This window comes from Arachis ipaensis, chromosome B3 (genome assembly GCF_059453495.1).
Source record: "Arachis ipaensis isolate K30076 ecotype BB chromosome B3, ASM5945349v1, whole genome shotgun sequence".
NCBI classification, from domain to species: domain Eukaryota; kingdom Viridiplantae; phylum Streptophyta; class Magnoliopsida; order Fabales; family Fabaceae; genus Arachis; species Arachis ipaensis.
The window spans coordinates 12,935,857-12,959,208 of record NC_142438.1 but is presented as its reverse complement, the minus strand read 5'-3'; the positions used below and the strand labels follow the sequence as shown (position 1 = coordinate 12,959,208).

General features: G+C 39.0%; 1 protein-coding gene across 1 annotated transcript; it reads left to right on the top strand.

Moving 5' to 3' along the window:
• Positions 1-4,997: 4,997 nt before the first annotated feature.
• Positions 4,998-9,553, top strand: LOC107629658 (putative disease resistance protein At3g14460). Its single transcript, XM_016332498.3, has one exon. The coding sequence runs from the start codon at positions 5,125-5,127 to the stop codon at positions 9,334-9,336; it is 4,212 nt and encodes a 1,403-aa protein (XP_016187984.2). The 5' UTR covers positions 4,998-5,124; the 3' UTR covers positions 9,337-9,553.
• The last annotated feature ends 13,799 nt before the right edge of the window (positions 9,554-23,352 follow it).

The window sequence follows — 23,352 nt, the reverse complement described above, 5'->3', positions numbered from 1 at the left end:
AACTTCTATCTGGGTTCCCCTTTTATCTACCAATATTATGCCTGCACCACTTCTTGTTTTGTTGGAGGATCCATCTACATAGAGTTCCCATGTAGTTGGTTTATCCTCTTGATCTCCTGCGTATTCTGCAATAAAGTCGGCGAGGCACTGGGCTTTAATCGCTGTCCGAGTTTCATACTTCAAGTCGAACTCAGAGAGCTTTATTGCCCATTGAACCATTCTTCCCGCAACATCCGTCTTTTGGAGGATTTGCCTCATGGGTTGGTTTGTGCGGACTCTTATTGTGTGAGCTTGAAAGTAAGGCCGTAGCCTTCGTGAGGCTACTACTAAGGAGTATGCAAACTTCTCTAGTTTGTGGTACTTTAGATCAGAGCCTTGTAGAACTTTACTGATGAAGTATACTGGGTGCTGACCGGCCTCGTCTTCTCTTATCAGGGCCGATGAGATGGCCTTGTCTGCTACTGATAAGTATAGGACAAGGTCTTCTCCAGCTATAGGTCGTGTCAAAATAGGAGGTTGGCTAACAAACTTTTTGAACTCCTGGAACGCCTCCTCGCATTCAGGAGTCCATTCAAACTGGTGTCCCTTTCTTAGTAGGGAGAACAGTGGAAGGGATCTTAGTGCTGATCCTGCCAAAAATCTGGAGAGAGCTGCTAGCCGGCCATTCAGCTGTTGGACCTCTCTCAAACAAGTCGGACTTTTCATCTCCAGGATGGATCTGCACTTGTCGGGATTGGCTTCTATCCCTCTTTGTGTTAGCATGAATCCTAGAAATTTTCCTGCCTCCACCGCGAAGGCGCACTTTGCGGGATTTAGTCTCATCCCGTGCGACCTTATGGTGTCAAAGACTTGTGAAAGGTCAGGCAAGAGGTCGACTTCTTTCTTGGTCTTTACCAGCATATCGTCAACGTATACTTCCATTAGGCTCCCTTGGTGAGAGGCAAACACCTTATTCATCAGCCTCTGATATGTGGCCCCTGCATTTTTCAGCCCAAATGGCATGACCACGTAGCAAAAATTAGCTCTGGGCGTGATGAATGATGTTTTTTCCTGGTCCGGCTCATACATCGGGATTTGGTTATACCCCGAGTAAGCGTCCATGAACGACAAGTATTGATATCCCGAGCTGGAGTCCACTAGGGTGTCAATACTTGGCAGTGGATAAGGGTCCTTGGGACATGCCTTATTTAGGTCGGTGTAGTCGACACACATTCTCCATTTACCATTTTGTTTTTTGACTAGCACTACATTGGCTAGCCATGTTGGGTATTTGACTTCTCTAATAAAACCGGCTTCTAGGAGCGCTTGTACTTGCTCCTCTACTATTAGGGCTCGCTCTGGGCTGAGCTTGCGTCTTCTTTGTTGTACAGGTCGTGACCCCGGGTAAACCGAGAGTTTATGGGACATGAGCTCGGGATCTATCCCAGGCATGTCGGAGGCCTTCCAGGCGAAGAGATCGGAGTTATCTCTTAGGAGCTTAGTCAACCCTTGCTTTAGGGTTTCCCTTAGGTTGGCCCCTATGTGAGTATTTCTTCCCTCCTCTTTGCCGACCTGTATCTCCTCAGTTTTTCCTCCTGGTTGTGGACGCAGCTCCTCTCTAACCTTTGCGCCTCCGAGCTCTACTGTATGAACTTCTCGGCTTTTTCCTCTCAGGTTTAGGCTTTCATTGTAGCATTTCCTTGCCAACTTCTGATCTCCCCTTACCGTTGCTATCCCCGCTGAAGTCGGAAATTTCATACAAAGGTGAGGGGTGGATACCACTGCTCCGAGTCGATTAAGGGTAGTCCTGCCAATTAAAGCATTATACGCTGACCCTACATCGATGACTATGAAGTCTACGCTCAGAGTTTTTGATTTTTCCCCTTTCCCGAAGGTGGTGTGGAGAGGCAAAAACCCTAGTGGCTTTATTGGCGTGTCGCCTAGTCCATATAAGGTGTCGGGGTAGGCTCTTAATTCTTTCTCATCCAACCCTAGTTTGTCGAAAGCGGGCTTAAAAAGAATGTCCGCTGAGCTTCCTTGGTCTACTAGGGTTCTGTGGAGATGATCATTTGCTAGGATCATAGTTATTACCACTAGATCATCGTGTCCCAGCATTATTCCTTGCCCATCTTCATTTGTGAATGAAATGGTGGGGAGGTCGGATGACTCTCCTCCGACCTGGTATACTCTTTTGAGATGTCTTTTGTGAGAGGATTTGGTGAGTCCCCCTCCCGCGAATCCTCCGGAGATCATATGAATATGTCTCTCCGGAGTCTGCGGTGGTGGGTCTCTTCTATCCATATCGTCTCGCTTTCTCTTTCCATGACTGTCCGACCTTTCTATGAGATATCTGTCGAGCCGACCTTCCCTAGCCAGCTTTTCTATCACATTTTTAAGGTCGTAGCAGTCGTTTGTGGAGTGACCATATATTTTATGGTACTCACAGTAGTCGCTGCGGCTCCCCCCTTTTTTATTTTTAATGGGTCTGGGGGGTGGTAGCCTTTCAGTATTACAAATCTCTCTGTATACGTCCACTATAGAGACCTTTAGAGGAGTATAAGAGTGATATTTTCTTGGTCTATCGAGGTCGAGTTCTTCTTTCTTTTTGGTTTCCCTCTCTCTTTCTTTTGTTGAGGGAGGGTGCCCAGGTCGCCAACTCAGGTCTCTTAACTTAGTATTTTCCTCCATATTGATGTACTTTTCAGCTCTTTCCTGTACATCACTTAGAGAGATGGGATGTCTTTTGGATATGGACTGTGAGAAGGGACTTTCTCTGAGCCCATTGACTAGCCCTATTATGACTGCCTCGGTGGGCAGGTCTTGAATCTCTAAACATGCTTTGTTGAACCTTTCCATATAGGCTCGTAGGGATTCTCCGACCTCCTGCTTTATTCCCAGGAGGCTTGGTGCATGTTTAACTTTGTCTTTCTGGATAGAGAACCTCATCAAGAATTTCCTTGAGAGGTCTTCAAAACTGGTGACCGACCTCGGGGGGAGACTGTCGAACCACTTCATCGCTGCTTTTGACAAGGTTGTCGGAAAAGCTTTGCATCGCGTAGCATCGGAAGCGTCAGCCAGATACATCTGACTTTTAAAGTTGCTCAGATGGTGCTTTGGATCAGTGGTTCCGTCGTAGAGGTCCATATCGGGGCTTCTAAAGTTTCTCGGAACTTTTGCCCTCATTATGTCCTCAATAAAAGGATCTTCCCCTCCTAAGGGGGACTCTTCTCTACTATCACGGGAGTTCCGACTTTTAAGGGAGGATTCTAGCTTTAAGAGTTTTTCCTCTAACTCTTTTCGTCTATCCATCTCCTCTCTTAGGCGCTTTTCTATCTCCTTTTGTCGCTCACGTTCTTGTTCTAGCTGTTCCAAACGATTTTGGTGAATATGGACTAACCCCATGAGCTCAGTTGAATGGGATTGTCCGTCCTTCTCTGACTCACGGCCTTCTGAGGAATTCACCTTCGGGGTTTTGACTCCGGAGGTTCCTTCTTTGTGTTGATCGTTGGTTTCCTGTTGGAGGGTTAGGTCCGCGTCACTATTTCTGGTGTCCAGATTCTCTTGTTCAGAATCTGTTTCCACATGACCCTCCTCAGGAGATCTGTCCGCCATCACTGGTTGATCTCTCGGGTCCCCGGCAACGGCGCCAATGTTACGGTAGGTAACCGGAGATTAATGGGCTGGATGGCGCTGGTCGGCCCAATCGTCTGAGGGAGGAAGCCTTTGTCAGGGTCTGCGCCTTGGGGGCCTCCGTCCGACTTGTTCGTATGAGTGAATGGGGGGTGGTACCTGCAAAGACATTCCGATGCCTAAGTCAGCAAAGGGGTTAGCAGGTCTAGGGAGTATTGGAACTTAGAGATACCTGAGGAGTGTCAGTGTATTTATAGTGGTGAGCCAATAACCACCGTTGGAGTAGTGCCACTTTTCTAGGGTGTTAACCGTCCCTTTATCTTAGGAAAGTTAAGATATTACTTCATGAAGTGGTTAGAGAGATTCTAGGGGCAGTTACTCATTCAAATGAGTGCCTATCTGCCAGTTAACTCTCGTTCCCGATTTCTTTAGAGCAAGTCGTGACTAGTTCCGACTTCGTGGCGGCTAATCTGGCGAAAGGTGAGGCCAACCCTTTGGGTTGGGCCTTTTTATTTGGATCCTGAGCCTTATTCGTTGGGCCAGGGTATGAACAACCTCTATTAACAAAATACTAATAATTTTAAGAACATCGTGTTAAAAGTCATGTCGTAGAGAAATCTCTCAAGTTAGATAAATAAAGAAATTACAATACAAATAAAAGACTAAAAAACTATTGCACTCACATCAACATTAGTTAGTGAATACAAAGGTACAATCTTTTTCAAAAAATCAAACCACCAAATAAAAAAGTCACTTTGTATAATTTCAACATTCAAATTTTTTATATTACAAATTATTTTAAATAAAATATTTTTTAAATTTAACTTTAATTTATACATATTTAATTTAATTCTTCAAAACATAACAATTTTTAATATTTATTATATATTATCATTAATTTACCTTCCCCACATCACCTAGTCTCGTTCTAGTTTATAAATAGAATTTGGTGCATATTATGTCAATCAATCATAAGCCAGTATACGACTCCAAAGTTGTATATTTTTCACATTTGATATTGTATTTTAATTTTATTTGATTCCCCCAGCCCTAAATACACAAGAATATGCTTTGATATTATGATATGGCAAGTTGAATTCTATTCAATGCAATAAATGAATCAGAAACGGTTGTACCTGTAAGATACATAAGACTTTTTCAAGCTAGTGGAGCCAGCAAAGCAACAATTGCAGTCACGTCTCTTTGAAAACCATAGGCTTCTAAAAAATGTTAGTTTGTAAAAATTTTCCAGAGTTTTGAATTTTATAGAAACCAAATAAAAAAATATATTATTATTAGTAAACTAATGAGACAAATTTACATGTTACATTCATTCTTGCAGTTAGTCACCTTAACAAAAGTCCACCACATTCATATTCTTTGTGCGTTATCACATTGTTCTTCTTCTATGAAAATTGTATCAATCTGAACTCTGAACAAAGATAAAGAAAGATACAATACAATACAATAGATTAGAAGCCATATTATTCAGCTTTCCAGTTTCAACTTTGAAGGATGGGTAGAGCCTTACTCTCTTCTTTGCTTCATGATTTGATGGACAACCTTCTCTACCTCACCTCTCAAACCAAACATTTCATGATGAAGCCACACAAATACCAGCGCAAGCTCATGGATAAATTGCTGATCCTTGATGCTCTTGTGGATGATGCCGAACAGAAGCAGTTCACAGAAGGAAGCAATGCACAAGCAGTGAAAGGTTGGTTAAATGAACTACTACATGCTTCATACCAATTGGAGGAGCTTCTGATGCAGATCATGGCCACCATTAAGTCTCCGCATTCGCAGGGCCAGCAATTCTTCAAAGTCATCACAACAACAAAGAAGCCGGACAAGTATATCAAGGCTCGAATCAGCGAATCTCTTGAGAACTTAGAATCTCTGGTGAAAAAGAAAGATGTTCTTGGATTAACTGAGCATGCTACTTGGAGGGAATCGTTGCAAGGATTGCCTTCGTCTTCTGATGTGTTGGATAATTATTTCTATGGAAACTATCCAAAAGATTACTTCTATGGAAGAGAGGAAGAGGAGAAATCTATATTGGAAAACTTGTTATCAGCTAGTGAAAGTGATGAACACATCAAGGTGATTAACATTGTGGGAAAATCCGGGGAAGGAAAAACTGCTTTGGCTGATGTTGTTTACTTCAACCACAAGGTAAGGGAGTCTTTTGAACTTAGAGCTTGGATCACTGTTCCTTACAAGGCCACTGCTACCTTCATTGCAAAGAAGATTCTCCAGGCAGTTACCGAGGAGTTTGTTGCCGGAGAAGACTTCGATATATTGTGGAAGAGATTGCAAGAAAGCCTCGATGGGAAGAAGTTTCTGTTGGTGTTGGATGATATCAGGATTGAGGATGAATTACACAAATGGAGCAAGCTGATTGCTTCCCTTGAATCTTCTGCAGCAAAAGGTAGTTCCATAATCCTAACATCAAGTCCTCATGATGATCCAAAGCTACTGATGTTACCTGCAAATCATGATGTGCATGTGAGTTTGCTTTCAATAGACAATTGTTGGTCAATCTTTTTGGTGCATGCTTTTGGGCAAATAGACCTTCATCAACACCCGGAACTAGCCGCAGTTGGCAAAGAAATCGTCAACAAACTGGGAAACCTTCCCTTGGCTGCAAAAATGATAGGGAGTCTCTTACAAGATAAGTTGCATATCAATCAATGGGTTCAGATATTGAGGAGCGAATTGCTGGATGCAGGTGATGTGGATCTACCCATCCCTTCATTTCTAGTACTATGCTATCTCGATCTCACTGCGCAGCTTAAGCGATGCTTTGCTTATTTGTCATTGTTTCCAAAGGGCTACGAGTTCAAGCAGAAGGAGGTGATCCTCTTATGGATGGCCCAAGGCTTTCTGAATGACTCTGACTCTAAATCCAATGGAAAAAGCATGGAAGACATTGGTGATGAGTACTTTGGTTATCTAATCATGAGGTCATTCTTGCAACCCTTTGGCTCTGGTGTTAGTTTCATAATGCATAATCTGGTTCATGACTTGGCAAGCTATGCATTTGGAGAATCATATAAGCACCATTTGTCCTATTCAAGAAGCACAGAGGATTTTCCAGAATTATCCTTTTACAAACATGGAGAATTGTCAAGAACCATTCTACCTATATACTTGCCACTTGAAGGGGCTCCTAGGTGGTTCGACTCGTCGCTGCTTGAGCAAATAATTGTGAAGGTGAATCCACATGTCTTCCGGGTCTTATCCTTATCACACTATGATATCACTCACTTGCCTGCTTCAATTGGAAGACTAAGTTGTCTTAGTTACCTTGATCTCTCTCACACTGCATTGCAGACACTGCCAGATTCCATTTGTGATCTGCTTAGTTTGCAAACACTTAGGTTGACAAACTGCACTTCTCTCACAAGTCTCCCCAAAAGGATATGCAATTTGGTAAATTTGCGTTACCTTGATGTTAGAGATAGCGGTCTGCAGGAGATGCCGTTGGAAATGCATAAATTGACAAGTCTCCGGGCATTGACAGACTTTATTGTTTCCAAATATGTTCCAAGGTTTGGAGATTTAGCAGGGCTGTACAATCTCAAAACATTGACCATTTCAAAGTTGGAAAATGTGGTCTATGCTAAGAATGCATCAGATGCCAAACTAAAAGAGAAAAAGAGCCTTCATGAACTTATGCTTCAATGGAGCAATGGCAAACATAGCAATGGGAATGAAATGGAAGTGCTTGAGAGTCTAGAACCACACAAAGACTTAAAGAGGCTAACAGTTGAGTACTACAATGGTGCAAGTTTCCCAAATTGGTTAGGAGATAAATCTTACTGGGATTTACAGCTGGTAGATCTCCGCCACTGCGAAAATTGCAATTCATTGCCAACATTGGGGATGCTGCCATTTCTTAAAGACCTCTTCATTGAAGGGTTCACTCAAGTAAGTTCCATAGGTGCTGAGTTTTATGGGGTGGCGACTGCTTCACAAAAGCCATTTCAATCTTTAGAGAGATTACAATTTCAGGATATGCTGGAATGGAAGCAATGGAGCATATTAGAAGGCATTGAATTCCCTTGTCTTGTTGAGCTATATATAAAAAGGTGTCCTAAACTAGTGCGAGATTTGCCAAAGCAGGTTCTTTCTTTGGAAAAGTTGGAGATTTTTGGATGCTATGCCCTTGAAGCTCCACTTCCCAAAGTCTCTGATACATGTCAAGTGTTTGTGCATGACAGCAATGACATTGTTATGAGAAATATAGCTAAAACCCACTCGCAACCATCCTTGCGCCGGGTCAAAATTTCAGAAGAAGTGCATGAGATCACAATGCAATCCTTCTCTGGTTTTCCAAGCACTAAGTACACTGTTGGTTCTTCTTTAGGTGAGATTGAAGAAATTGCTCATGAAGAAAGGATGGAGAGTGAATCCACAAGAAGCAGATGGCCACTTGATTCTTCATCTTCAGATACATTAAGGATACCGAAACTAAAGGAAACTTCCCCTAGAATTATCAGTCACCAAGTTGAAGCGAAAATTCCCAACATCAAACAGCAAAAAGATCCACAATCTTCAGATACTAAATTTGATACTCCAATCACCACACAAGCAGCTATCAAGGTAGAAACTTCATCATCAAAAGAAGACTTAGATGATCAAAGATCATCCTTTGAAATGCTAAAGATTTCAACTGTGTCGCAATTGAAGTCATTGCCAACCAAACTGCACAGCCTAAAAGTTGAAGGGTGTGAGTCCTTAGAGGCCCTTCCAAATGACTTATTGGAAGGGATAACTACTCTTGAAGACTTGTATCTGATTAGTTGCTCTTCTCTTAGATCCCTCCCTTCCCTTGGTTCTGTCACAACACTTTATATACGAAACTGCAGAAGATTGGAGAATCTGCCATCTTTAGAATCAAGAAAGCAGCTTGCCTGTCTCCACCACTTGTTCATAGGGAGTAGCTGTGATTCTCTCACTTCTTTGACCTTAGATTTGTTCCCTAAACTCAAAATTCTCTGTATATGGGATTGTCCCAACCTGCAATCATTTAATGTTACTAAGGAGTATAAGGGTGATCTTCCATCACTTGAGTCTTTAGAGATTAGAGATTGTCCAAGACTGATGTCTTTTCCAGAGGGAGGAATACATGCTCCAAATCTAGAATCCATATTCCTTTCCAATTGCAAGAATCTGAACAATTTGCCAGATGCTATGAACTCTCTGACATCCATCAAGACATTATTTCTACATAAATGTCCAGAGATTGAATCTTTTCCATATGGGGGCTTGCCTTCAAGTTTAATTTTACTCTCCATAGCTTATTGTGACAAACTTACACCACAAAAGAATTGGAGATTGGATACTCTTGAGTCTCTCAACCGTTTGGAGCTTGAAGGTGGATGCATGGGCATGGATTCATTTCCAGAGGACATGATACTTCCTCCCAATATAAACTCACTTTGCATAAGCACACTGAAGAGTCTCAAGAAGCTAAACTACAGCGGGTTCCAACATCTGGATGCTCTTCAAACACTTGAAATTCATTGCTGTGGCATGCTTTGTTCCTTGCCTGATCAAGGCCTTCCTTCCTCCTTAAATCAACTCTGTGTCCAAGAATGCCCTTTGCTGACTCCAAGACTTAAACCAAATAGTGGGAAGGAGTGGCACAAGGTGGCTCGAATCCCACACATACAAATTGATCACCAAATACTCTATTTAGGGAACCAGTGCCAAAGCTAGGCACTCAGGTTAGAGGACTAAAACACTATGTACAGCCTACATGTTATGCACTCTGATGAACATTTATTTTCAGGATTTTTATTAAACCAAGAGAAGGCACTACTTTAAAGCTTATTTTCTTTACAGAACTCTGTGGAAAAATGTTTTCTTAATTTTCAGTGGGATAACTGCAATCTTGTTCAAGACTCATAATTATAAGCAAATGATCAAACTTCAACAATGTTATTTGAATAAATTTTTTCCTTGTCCATAGACTGTTATACAAAAAATTTGAACCCAAAAAAAAAATATCAAGTTTTCCAATGGACAAGATGCATGGACACCTAATGGCGGCCGCAAAAATAGAATGAGGTGAATGGAAGTAGTCATCTTGAGACACTATTATACTTTTTCTTTCAAACTCACCGATATTCATAAGAAAATAGAGGAGATCTTTTTTATACTAACTCTGAATTTTTCATTCATGGAACTTAAATTAACAAGCATAGAAGTACCATCAATTTATAGCTATAATTAGCAGTTTAGATTCCTAAATATCTAAAGCAACTTATAAAAAATATACACGGTTTACAAGATTGTTTACTGTCAATTCCTATTCAATTATACTTTTCTTTAAGGTTCCACATTCTTCTTTTGATTAAGTCAAAGTTTGTAACTCATCTTTTAATATCTTGAATACTCTAGACTTGTTAAAATAATGTTTGATTTATATTACCTTCTTAACATGCTTTGACAAGTGTTATGATTAGCTGATTTTTTTTATAAAAGAAAAGACAAAAGAAATAAAGAAAAGAGAGTAATTAAAATAGCAAAATACCTTTATTAAAGGATTAATGTAGACATAGTTAATATGTAATAGCTTGGCTTTTGCTTTACTGAACAAAATGTTGGATTTGTAACATGTGAAATCGTTCCTCATTTGACTATTCTTCCATTTAGTAGATGTTACTAAATTTGTCTCAATAGTATAATCAGTCTAATTTGTAATTATGGAATTATGGAGACTGAAGAAACTGCTTATGAAGCAATTATGGAAACTCAAGCGGCTGCAGAAGCATTAACAGTCTAATTTGTAATTACCAATATTCTGCTCGAGGCACATATACCTTAGTGTGATGCATTACAGTTACCATCTGAGAGTGTGACTCAGGAAAATCATTACTTATCCCTTAATTTAAATGATCTAGTAACTTTAATAATGGATAAAGCTAAATCCAATGAGTGATAAGCACCAAAGTTTGTGCAAGCCAAATTTCAGTGAGACTGAATTTAAATGATCTAGTAACTTTAATAATGGAGGATGATGCATAGGCATGGAGTCATGTCCAGAGGAGAATTTGCTACCTTGCAATATCAACTGTTTACACATAAGCACAATGAAGAGTCTCAAGAATCTGAACTACACCGGGTGTCATTACTTAAATATAGAATGAGTTTGGTATCAACTTTTATATAAGATAAATAGATAGATTGCAATCTCTTATCACAACAGCAATGGTCATCAAGTTTAATCTTTTGGTAGCATAATTTTTCATCAGAACCATATGGGTAGCAGGGATAATAAACATCTCATAATACTATTCCAAAAGTTTAAGCTGATTTTGGGGTTCACCAAGGATCAAACTCTTAACCTTTCGGATCTAGAGCTCTAATACCATATCATGAAACCACTCATCCCAAAAGCTTAACCTAACAGGAAAAGGTAACACTAATGGTTATATCTCTAATACTGAATAAACCTCCATTGTACACATTGTACAAAATTTTCATTGGCTCCCTATACTTTCTCTTTTTTATAAGTATCTGTTCGCTGCACAAAGCTAAGCTAAATCCAACAAGTGATGAGTACCACTGCACCAAGGTTTGTGCAACCAAACTTCAATGAGACTAATTTTACATCAGCTTGGAATAATCTCTATTAATGAATGCTTATGTAACTTCAATAGGATGAATAATAAGTTCCTCCATTACCTGATTTTGTTGCAAGGTATTATTAGTGTAGAACTATAGAAGGGTAGATTAATAAGATTTAGGTCATAATCTCCTCAAGAACAATCTAACAAGTGTAGCATAATAATTCATGAGTAAATTTCTCTTAAAACCTAGAGCTGTCCTAGTTGATCAATTCTTGTGATAATAACAGTTTAGAAACAATTAATAAAATCCAACTGATTGTTGCTTCCATGAGTTTCTGATTCTGGATTTTAGTAGAGGAAGAAATGTAATGTAACAGTTAAAAATGGAAAACCGTACGAGGGACTGTATGAATCAACAAAAACTTAACAGGTACTATCTACTTTCTTGGCTTCGATCTTTTCTTTAATATTTAATACCATTGTAGTAAAACTTAGACCTAAGATTATTACAGAAGCAATTCTCTTCAATTTGATGCAGAAAAACTATAGAACAAAACAAGAGCAAGTATTGACATATATAAACTATAAAGAATTTGCCAAGTTTTGTTGTTTCAACTTTCAAGCCACTAACACAATGGCACGGCCAACCTCAAGAAAGTACTTGGTCATCAATTTGGATGTGTGGTATATCTGCCACCTTGTGCCATTCATCCCCTGTCATGGGTTTAAGCCTCCGACTCTATTGAGTTTGGAAAACTTATATTTAATTAAATGATGATGAAACATTATTAAAATATAAATTAAAAAATTATTAAAATTAAGTATCTTATTTAATGTTTCCAATGGTTTGTTTGATATGTTTATTAGTCTGCAGGAGGAAGAAATTAATTTTCTATTGGGCCAAAAAGATAGAGCAGCCCACTTTGATCAAAGAATTATTTTAGCTTTGTGCAAAATCAATTCAAACATAAAGTGGCTGAAATTTAAAATGAAGATAAGCCCAAATCATAAGTCCATATTGCTAAAACAAATAAAGAAGGAAACGACCCAAAGAAACCATACAGCAATCACAAAACAAAGGGGTCCAATTTTGATGAAGCATGGTTCGGATACTTACTCCCACTAATAAATGGAATTTAAATTCATTTAACTTAGTTTAATTGCATTGGTAATAGGAGAGAGAAAATTCAAAATTGATTTGATGGCTTTTATTACTCTACACGTTACTATGCATAAGGGATAGAAAATGGGTTTTAATTTGTTTAACTCTATTCATTGCATCCAAAGCTTTCTCTCTCTTCTCTCTCCTCTCTTTCTTTTGCTTCGGTCGCTTCACTGACAGGAAAAGAAGAAGATGCAAGCTATCAGAGAAAGAAGAACAGAAGCAAGCGGCCAAGATGATGATGGCCCTTGCAAAAGGAAGATCTACAATATGGCGTGGCTAAGATTTTTGCCACTAAAGGCAAGAATTGGAGAAGAAGACTCAAGATCTCCATGCCTAAAATTGGTAGCAATCCGTTTCGGTTAGAGAAGATCTCTGAAGTGAAGCTCGTCTCTACTTTTTGTTCATCCATCACAGAAGGTAGCTACTATAGCTACGTGGAGGAAAAAGCAAAAATAGAGCAGATGGAGCTGTCAAGGATCAAGGGTTCATCAATGGTCAGAAATTCTTCTTGGGACCAAGTCAAGATGGAAGGCTCAGATTGATAAAGTTTGAAGAAAAGAGATGAGAGAGAGGTAATTGCATGTTGGTTTTGGCTTTTGGTTCCCTCTCTCCTCTCTCTATCCGAACTGGTTTTGGTGTTGAAGAAGAAGAAGTTGGCACGGTTGAACCGTTTCAACCTTGGAAGCTTCCCCTTCTATAATAAGGGTGAACAGCCAAGGCTTGAGACAAGAGTAAGCACAGAGTTCTCATAGCTACCCAAGCTAACAGAAGTTCTTCTCCTTCAATGTGTTTTATTTTGTATTTTCTTTAGTTTTGTCTGTCTAAGTCTCATGGTGAAAAAGGCAAATAGAGTGAGGTTTGTAAGAAAAAGCAATGAGTAAAAAAAGGCAGAGTGTACAAAATTAAAGAAAAAACTATAGATGTCTTAGAGGTCCTTTGTACATCTGTGTTGTGTATCATGATTCTGTGAAAATTTCCTTACAAGTTGGGTTAGCAGTTGAAAGTTTGGTAGGTGACCAAGTCAAGTTCAAGATTGGGGATAAATTCTGGACTTGTCCTAGATAGGAAGGGTAGTTCCTAAGGAAGAATTGGCGTCTGTAATCTGTTTGATTATAGTTAAATTCTATCATTGTTGTGATGGAGACTGGACGTAGGATGCATTGCACTTAGCAGCTGAACCAGGATACTTCTTGATGTGATTCTCTCTTTCTCTTCTACTCCATTTCAATTTTTGTTGCTAAGGAGACATAATTGAAAAATATCTCCTGACTGGGTACGAGACAAAAAGAAAATGTCTCGTATCTGGTTATGAGACAAAACGCAGAAAAATCTCCTGAAGCATTTTATAAGGCAACAAGTATTACACAGAGAAAAATGGGCTAAGATTCAACCCCCCCTTCTCTTAGCCACTGGTTACCATCAGAGTCAACAACGGACATTCCTAGATCTTACATCTAAATATCCAGTGTTAACATATAATTAGAATCAATTAAAATCAATTAGTATTATTTATAATTATGTAGCATATTTGTGTATTTATTGTAGGATTTTATGCTTTGAATAAATGACCATTTGTACCCATGAAAGATGAAAATGCTGACATTTGTATCCATGAAAGTTCGAGACTAATCTTGTACCCATGATAGATGCTGTCCGTGTGACAAAAGTGCCCTGGCTTGGATCTGAGCTTGGTTCGTGGGTTTCCGAACCTACATGGCACTCCCAACCTCCCCCCCAAATCTGAGCCAACCATTCACCATCATCATCTTCTTCACCATCACCATCACCATAACCTCCATAACCTCCATCACCATCACCTCAGCACCGCCACAGCCACCTCCCTTCACCACAACCTCCGGTGACAACCCACACCGCCGCGCCCCTTTCTCTTCTTCTTCCCCTCTTCTCACCTCCGCTGAGCCCAGAAACCACAGCGCCAGCTCCTCCTGTCCACCAAACAGCCGCGACACCCAACCTTCTCCGCAGCGTCCTTACGGCGTTCCAACCCGTCACCATTTTCCTATCCGAACCCTACCTCTCCCAAAGCTCCCAGCAGCATCAGACAAGCCAAAATTTTCAAACAGCAGCATGAATCAAAACAGCAAAATTTTTAAACACCAGCATGAATCAAAACAAACCTAAATCCACTAACATGCATTTCTAACTAACCAAATTAAGCAAAATGAACTAAAAGCAATACAATGAAAGAAACAGAACTCAACAAATGAAAATAGAAACCTGGGAAGCAGAGAATGAACAGGTGAAGGAAAGATGATGGCTGAATTGGCCGGGACAGAAGCGGCGGCCTGGTAGTGGCACTGCTTCAATTGCAGCAGAGGAGAGTGAACGCAGCCATAAAACAGGAGAAAACAGAGGGGATGGAAGACACAGGGGCTGCACCCTGTTCTGGTCGTTCTATGGGAGATCGGAAAACGGGGCTGGAATCGCGACGGTGCTAGGCTGGTTCGCGATGGTGAGACGGAATGACAGAGAAGGAAGAAGAAAGGGGGAAAGGGGCTCATCGTCGGTGTCGCTGTGGCTCGTCGACGGCGCGGCGGTTCGGCCAGTGAGAGAGAGGGAGGAGAAGGTGGCCAGTTCGTTGGTGTGGCTGAGGAAGACAGAGAACATGCAAAGGGGAGAAAAGAGAAGAGGGTTGCGGTGGCTCGTAGAGGCCGACGGTAATGGTTGGCTGAGCTAGGGTTCGGACAGGGGAGTGGTGACGGGTTGGAACGCCGCTGCGGAGAAGGTTGGGTGTCGCGGCTGTTTGATGGCAGACGAGAGGAGACCCAGGAATGGAGAAGGTGGCCGCTGCCGCTCTGGGCTTTGGTGGAGAGGAGAAGCTGGCGCTGTGATTTCTGGGCTCAGCGGAGGTGAGAAGAGGGGAAGAAGAAGAGAAAGGGGCGCGGCGGTGTGGGTTGTTGCCGGAGGTTGTGGTGAAGGGAGGTGGTTGTGGCGGTGCTGAGGTGATGGTGATGGAGGTTATGGAGGTTATGGTGATGGTGATGGTGAAGAAGATGAAGATGATGATGGTGAATGGTTGGCTCAGATTTGGAGAGAGGTTGGGAGTGCCACGTAGGTTCGAAAACCCACGAACCAAGCTCAAATCCAAGCCAAGGCACTTTTGTCACACGGACAGCATCTATCATGGGTACAAGACTAGTTTCGAGCTTTCATGGGTACAAATGTCAGCGTTTTCATCTTTCATGGGTACAAATGGTCATTTATTCTTATGCTTTTATTACTTTGATTCTTCTATCACTTATATATACCCTTATATATTGTACCTTTGAGATACTCAATAATACATAATTACTTTTTTTTAGATTACTCTCTTTTTTTTAATATGGTATCAGAGCCTAGGTTTTTTTTTTCCTCTATGAATATTAGTTCATAGCTCTCTTGATTTGTTCCCTCCCGTAATATTTTTGGTCCATATTTTTCGATCCCTTCCCGACGTCTTGGTTCGTTACCGCCGCCACCATCGTCTTCGTCTGGTCGACATCATTTCAATGCCTCCAAAATCGTCGCCTTCCGCCGCTGGACGCGCCCTCACGCGTCACCAGAAGATTGCGGCTCGCTTCAGGTTCTTCCTCCCTCCAAAGTTAGGTCCACGCCTAGGATTAATGGCTCCGAGACGCCCTACATGTCACTCAACAGTGCACTCCACCATACCGCTTCAACCCACGTCCCTTCCGACCCGGCCTGCCTCTCTGACCCGCGTGTCATCTCACCTCGCCTCGTCAGTACTAACATGCTTCTCTCCTCTTCTCACGTACTGCCACGTGTTCGTCTTTATTGACGTGGCTGCTGATATGGCATCTTGTTTTGTTTCATAGTTTTTCTGTGTCAAATTGAAAAGAATTGGTACTGTAATGATCTTATCTTAGATCTAAGGTTCACTACTATTGTATTAAAGATTAAAAATAAGATTGAAGCCTAGAAAGTAGATAATACCTATTAGCCATTGTTGGTTCATACACTGCCCTTGTAGGGTTTTCTATTTTGTTACTGTTACATTACATTTCCTCTACTACAGTACTACCAAGAAACTAAAATCCAAAATTAGAAACTCATGGAAACAACCACCAGTTGGATTTTATCAGTTGTTTCTAAACTGTTATTATCACAATAATTTATCAAGAATGACGCCTCTTGGTTTTAAGAGAAATTTACTCATGAATTATTATGCTACACTTGTTAGATTGTTCTTGAGGAGATTATGTCCCACAACCCAAGTCAACCGGTCAACTACCTAGAACTACACCATGTAAGGTGATTTGTCACGGTAAAAAAGATATTGATAAAACCATGACTAATATATATTAGCCCAAAAAAAAAGAACAGTAAGCATTAAAGGTATCGCATTCACATTTTAGTATGGTTTTTAGGCTATTAGTCACAGTTTTATAAATAGTGAAAAATTTTACATAGCCGTAGTTTATACAGTATTGTCCACGTTTGTGACTGTGGCTATATATTGTTAAGCAAACCGAACAGAATTATTTTGTCATAATTTATCTGTGATTAATTTAGGCAGATCGAATTTTTCAACCACATCTTTTTCCGTGATTGATATTGGTGGGTTTTTTAGTCACATTATTCCTGTGACTGTTTTATCATGATTAATAATTTGCACTATTTTATTACATTTTTTTACTGTGTCTAATATAAAAATTTATTTTTTTATATTTTTTTGTAATTTTGTAGCTTTCATCGTCATTTAACAGTGGCTAATTAAATAATATTAATATTTTAAAAATTATACTTTAATATATTTAAATTATGAGTGTCATAACTATTACCATAATTTTTATAGCTACAAGTTGGATATATATTTTAGTTCGTGCATAATTATAATAACTACAAAGAGACACAACACTAAAAAAAATTAGTATTTATAAATATAAGCAAGAAAAAATATAATACTAATTCAGTACTAAAATTTTATATAATACAAAATAAGTTATTTCTAATGTAATCTAAACGAAATTATATTTGTCATGGCCTAAAATGAGTCATGATTGGCGCTCAGAAAATTAATTTCCTAACAAGCCTAATAGATTCGAATATAAGATAAATAAAAAATTTACAAATATTTTTAATAAATTTATAGTTTATAGAATAAATAATTACATATTTTTGACAAAAAATAAAATAAATAAATAAATGTGAATAAATCTTGTCTGCGACATATGGAGCATATAATATCTAGGAATTCAATAAAGAATAAGTACTCATCGCAGATCGTTACTCTTGAATAGAAAGTCTCACATAGTCAAGTATTTGTTCCTGAAAATTAGAAAAAACGGGGTGAGTTTTGCAACTCAATTACTAGACAATATATCTATAATTGACATGAGATCATATAAATATTATTATCAAAGTAATTTTAATTAGAAAATAGTAGTTGATAATAATAAGTGAATCAATAAAGGAGTTCTTATACAGAAATCAAATCAAAAGTCCATAATTGGACGGCTCCACCTCTATGGGTAACCATTTCCTCTTGTGTGTCCTAACAAAATAACAGATCTAACGTGTGGCCTACACGTTAGGCTAGCAACACCCCTGTTAGCTGGAGCCCGAGTTAGATACATCTAAGTTAACATCATAACCACCATTAACTACGGTTTTCTCATACGAGCCTCCCAAACCAATTCAAAACATATAATTTTAAATACAATAAATCTTTAATCTTTCAAATATATAAGGTATTGAATCAAATCAAATCAGATAATATTTTCTCATCAGAAATCTTTTCCAATCATACTTTTTCAATCATAAGAAAATTCAAACATATTTCACAATTTCAAAATAAGTGAATACCAACAAATACTTCAATGCTTCAAAGTATATATTCGAGTAAAATCAATGTTCTAAAATAATATAAAATTTCTAACGTATGAGCTTCATAAAAATAAGTATTCAACTATAATAAATCAGTTATTCCAATCAAATCAAAGTTCTTCAACAATAGTTTTATAAATATAACAATAATGCTAGGGAACCAAGATCATATCAGTCAAAAACCAGCCAAATGTCTTTGGGCTGGAACCCGAAAGCCCAAATCAATTCAGCATCATCCCAAAATTGACCCAGGGTAAACTTGAATCACCCTCCCCAAAAACCCTACCTTTGCTTTCACCGTTTTACCACACAGAAGTTTGAAAATCATCTACACCCGCGCCACGCCTCCGAAACATCGCACAACCCTCTTCCCTCTCTTCTTCTAATGCTGCGACGCCGCTCCTAGCCTCTCCGCCCATTGCGCCTCCGCACACGGTACCAGAGCGACGCGACTCTAATTACCTAGCATTTATCCTAATTTTTCAAAATTCTCCGTTTCACCCCACTGCCTCTTACGACTAGAGCTTATCACCTCCCACCTTAATCCCGTCGGCGAGCATCCCCAACGGCGGCGTATCCCCCACCCGGCGCATCTCCCAATGGCGGTGCATCACTCTCCCGACCTCGTACCCGGCGTCTTCAACAACCACTGTCTGCACTGTGTAGTCCGCCGAGCTCCACGTCAGCACCATCGTACACGAGTCTGACCCTATTCGAACTTGCTATCGCGGGTTCGTCTTCACTGTTGGCTCGGTCGAAGCTCCGCGTCGTGCACCATTCAACGCCTCCGCGTGAAGGCCAGCAGGACTCGTCTCTTCCACTTCCGTCACTTGCTGCTGCTCTACAACCTCCTCAGGTGGCTGTAACGGGTAAATGGATGGGTATGGTTTCGTTTGACAGTAAATGTTACTATTCTGTGCTAGGATTCAGGAACTGCAATGGTAATCAATTTGATTTAATTTTGCTAATTTGCTATATGCTGCTGAATTGCTGTAATTAGAAATCGAATGTTGTTGAAATTATGATTGGATGTTGCAATTGTTAGAGATTGGATGTTGCTTTTATCTGGGTTGGATATTGTAATTGTAATTGTTAGAGATTAGATGTTTCTGATCTGTTCTAGGGTTTAGATACTAGGAATGGTGTTCATATGAGATGTTCTTTGATTTTGCTAAATTACTGGACGTTTTTGTTAAATAATTTTAGATATTTGAGTGTATGATTTGAAATTAATTTTTCATGTTACTGATTCTGTGTGTCATGCTGGATTTCTGTTGTATACAGTAGCTGATGTTCTTCCTTGTGGTTTGGGAGTTTCGAAAAAAAAAAGTTAGTTATAACTTGGTTTGAATGTGGCCATTTAACATTGTAGCATCAAAAAGTAATTTTTTGGACAGATTTGTTAGAATTTTAATTTGATCTATTGGTAACTATGAGATGATTATCTAGTTGGACAACTGTATGGTTCTTTTATCTGAGATTGGGTTTTTTTTTATTATAGATTGGATGGTTCTTTTGTTAAACAAATGAATGTTTCTTTTTATACTAAATTGATTATTCTTTGAAATGAATCATCATTTAAGGTGGAAATTAACTTTGAAGTAATTCAACGCATGTTGTACTTATTGATTCAACTGTTGTGACTTATGAGCATTTTTATAGTTAATATATAATAGACATAGATGGCTATTATTTGTTGCATACACCTTGACCGTAATTACTTTGTTTTGCTTTCACTTTCCAGGGGAATCCTGAAGAGCCGAGCGCAATGTCCAAAAATCTACGTCAGATATTTTTTTTGTTAAACAAATGAATGTTTCTTTTTATACTAAATGGATGATTCTTTGAAATGAATCATCATTTAAGATGGAAATTAACTTCAAAGTAATTGAACACATGTTGTACTTATTGATTCAATTGTTGTGACTTATGAGCATTTTTATAGTTAATATATAATAGACATAGATGGATATTTATTTGTTGCATACACCTTGACGTAAATAAATTAATAAATACTATGTATATGGATATGCATGCCAAATTCTCATTATTCTGACATGTTGCATGTCCAACCATGTCTCTGTTATCTAGTTCCAAATAGAGTGTTTTTTCTTTAATTCACAAGGTGAGAAGTTCTTGAAAGTATGGAATTTTTCTTATGTTTTCTTCTGATTGTATTTTTCATTGAGTGTAAGAGGAAAGATGAAGAATAAAGAAAACCCTTTTATTTAGATACTAAAAGCCAAGTATAGCATGAAGAAATCATTTCTTTTTTCTTCTGATTTCAGTTAATATTTTGGTTTTTATTTTCTTGATTTGGATGATAATTTCAAAACTAAGAAGGACTTTCCGGCTAAGAAATTTAAGATGTTCAAACAAGAAATGCAAAATTATAATGTTATTTGGGTAGAAGTTGCAAAACTAAGAAGGACTTTCTTAGTAAATGTTACTTCTGTCAAGCATTAAGATGTTCTTTTTTCATACTAAATAGATCTTATTTTAATAGAAGCCATGTGAATGAAAAATAAAAAAAGCTTATCCCACATAAATAACTATAAAATTATTATCATGCTAAGATGTAATGAAATGAATCATAATATTCATTCAACTTATCCATACAATTTACAATGTTGTAGATACAGGAATTCATCATGACCAAAAGTAATACAAGAAGAATCATCCATTTAGTATAAAAAAATATCTATTTATTTAACAAAAGAAACATGTGACGTCATGTGATGTAAATTTTTGCATAAACATTCAAGTTGCCTACAAGAAGAAAGATATTAAATAGGACCAAAATAAAATACATCCAATTCTTAAAATATTATAAAAATTCACAACTATAACTCAAGAAAAAATCTCAAAATATATCAAAAGTGTCCCAAAAGGTAACATTATCACATTTGTTTAACTGGGCTGTGTTTGGGAATGAGTTGAAGTGGTATTGGACAGAACCACAACAGGGGAATATCAACTACAAAGATGCTGATGAAATGTTAGACTTATGCCTTAAGAATAAGATAGAAACCCACGGCCACTGCATCTTCTGGGAAGTAGAAGGCACAGTTCAGCAGTGGATCAAATCACTGAACAAAGACGATTTGATGAAAGCGGTCCAAAATCGGTTAAGCAGCCTCTTAAATCGGTACAAGGGCAAGTTCAGGCACTATGATGTTAACAATGAAATGCTGCATGGTTTATTTTATCAAGACAGGCTTGGTAAAGACATAAGAGCAAACATGTTCAAGACAGCACACCAATTAGCAAACATGTTCAAGATCAATACCAGAGAAATACATTCAATAGATTCTTGATTTGCAACACCAAAGTGCACCAATTGGTGGAATTGGAATTCAAGGACACATAGATAGTCCTGTGGGACCTATTGTTTGTTCTGCACTTGATAAATTACGGACTCTTGGTTTACCAATATGGTTCACTGAGCTTGATATTTCTTCAAGAAATGAGTATGTTAGAGCTAATGATTTGGAAGTTATGATGAGAGAAGCCATGGCACACCCTTCAGTAGATGGCATAATTCTTTGGGGATTCTAGAAATTGTTTATGAGCAGGGAGAATTCCCACTTGGTGAATGCAGAAGGTGATGTTAATGAAGAAATAAAAAGGTTACTTTGTCTTAAACAAGAGTGGTTGTCTCATAGCCATGGTTGCGTTGATGATCAAGGACTATTCAGCTTCAGAGGCTTCAGAGGAACATACAATCTGCGAATCGTGAGGGGGAGGGCTGCGGCGGTGGTGGCAGTGGTACGAATCACGACGAGAACGGTGGTGCGGTAGTGACAAATCGCGACGAGGAGGCTGTAGTGGTTGGCGGCGCTGCGAATCTGCGACAAAAACGGGTCTGCGGTGGTGACGGCTGCGAATCGCGAGGGAGGCGCTGCGGTGTTTGACGGCGGTGTAAATCACGAGGGAAGATGGCACTCCCGAGGGACGACGATGGCAAGAGTAGTTCCAGTGGGGCGGGATACCATCGCAGAGCGTTATCGCGATGTGGGAGAGAAGAATACAGGATTATGGAGGTTGTTTTACAAAACCTAATTTTTCAAACAAATCATTAATGTCAATTATTTAAATTATAATTTAATAAAATTAATTAATTATAATTAATTGAATTGTTTACTTTTTGGCTGATCATCTCTTAGTTCCATATATTTTTTCTAAATATAATTAAAACTCAGAATGGCATAAACCGAAAGGTTAATGGTTATCAATGTAAATTATATTCACAACTTAGTCCCAAGGGACTGAAGATACCGAACCCAGAGTGCCAAATTTAAGATGAGGATGATTGAAGTATAATGGAACGAATGAGCGCGGAATTTGAACCGGAGCAGTGACAAGGTGGAGTTGGCGATAGTTCGGGATACTGACAGAAACGGTTCAACTCTAGCGGCACCAACAGCTCTAACAGTAAGGACGATGGCTTAGTTCAGGTTCACCTTAACAGTGACAGTGAGCCCCAACGGCGACGACAGCGATGGTAACAGTGGTAGCAGCGGATGGTTTCTGCTTCTTTGTGTTTCTCTCTCCACGAACTCCTCTCTCTTCGAAGCCCTAAATCTACAACCACGACGACAACAGCAATAGCTCGCGACGATGACGACGGAGACAACTTCACTCGACTCCACGAGCGATGGTACATGGCGACGGCGAGGACGAAGCCTTCCTCCTTCTTCTCCATCGCACGCTTTCTTCTCCTCCCTCCTCTCTTATTCCTTTCTTCTTTTTTTTCTTCCCGTTTTTTCTCTTTCTCTTTTTCTTCTTTTTCTTTTCTTCGCGTGGGTGAGAACGAGTGAGTGTGGGGCTGAGTTAGTGAAGGGTGATATGAGTAAGGAATGTTGGCATGTGGTTAGAATTAGAAAAAAAAAAAAAATATTTAGGAGTGAATCCCACCATCTTACTTATTTATTTATTTACTTATTTTTTTTGGTTATTACAACATTTAAATTTGAAATAAAAATTATAAAATGGACTAGCTAAGGGTGTGGTATATATGTCATTAGAAAGAGGAAACATTTTATCATCATAGAAATTTGTGGAGAGTTGCCAACTAATTTTCAATTTTTCATATTCATCTAATTTTTTCTAAACTTTAATCTGCTTCTTTCAATCTAACACATGTTG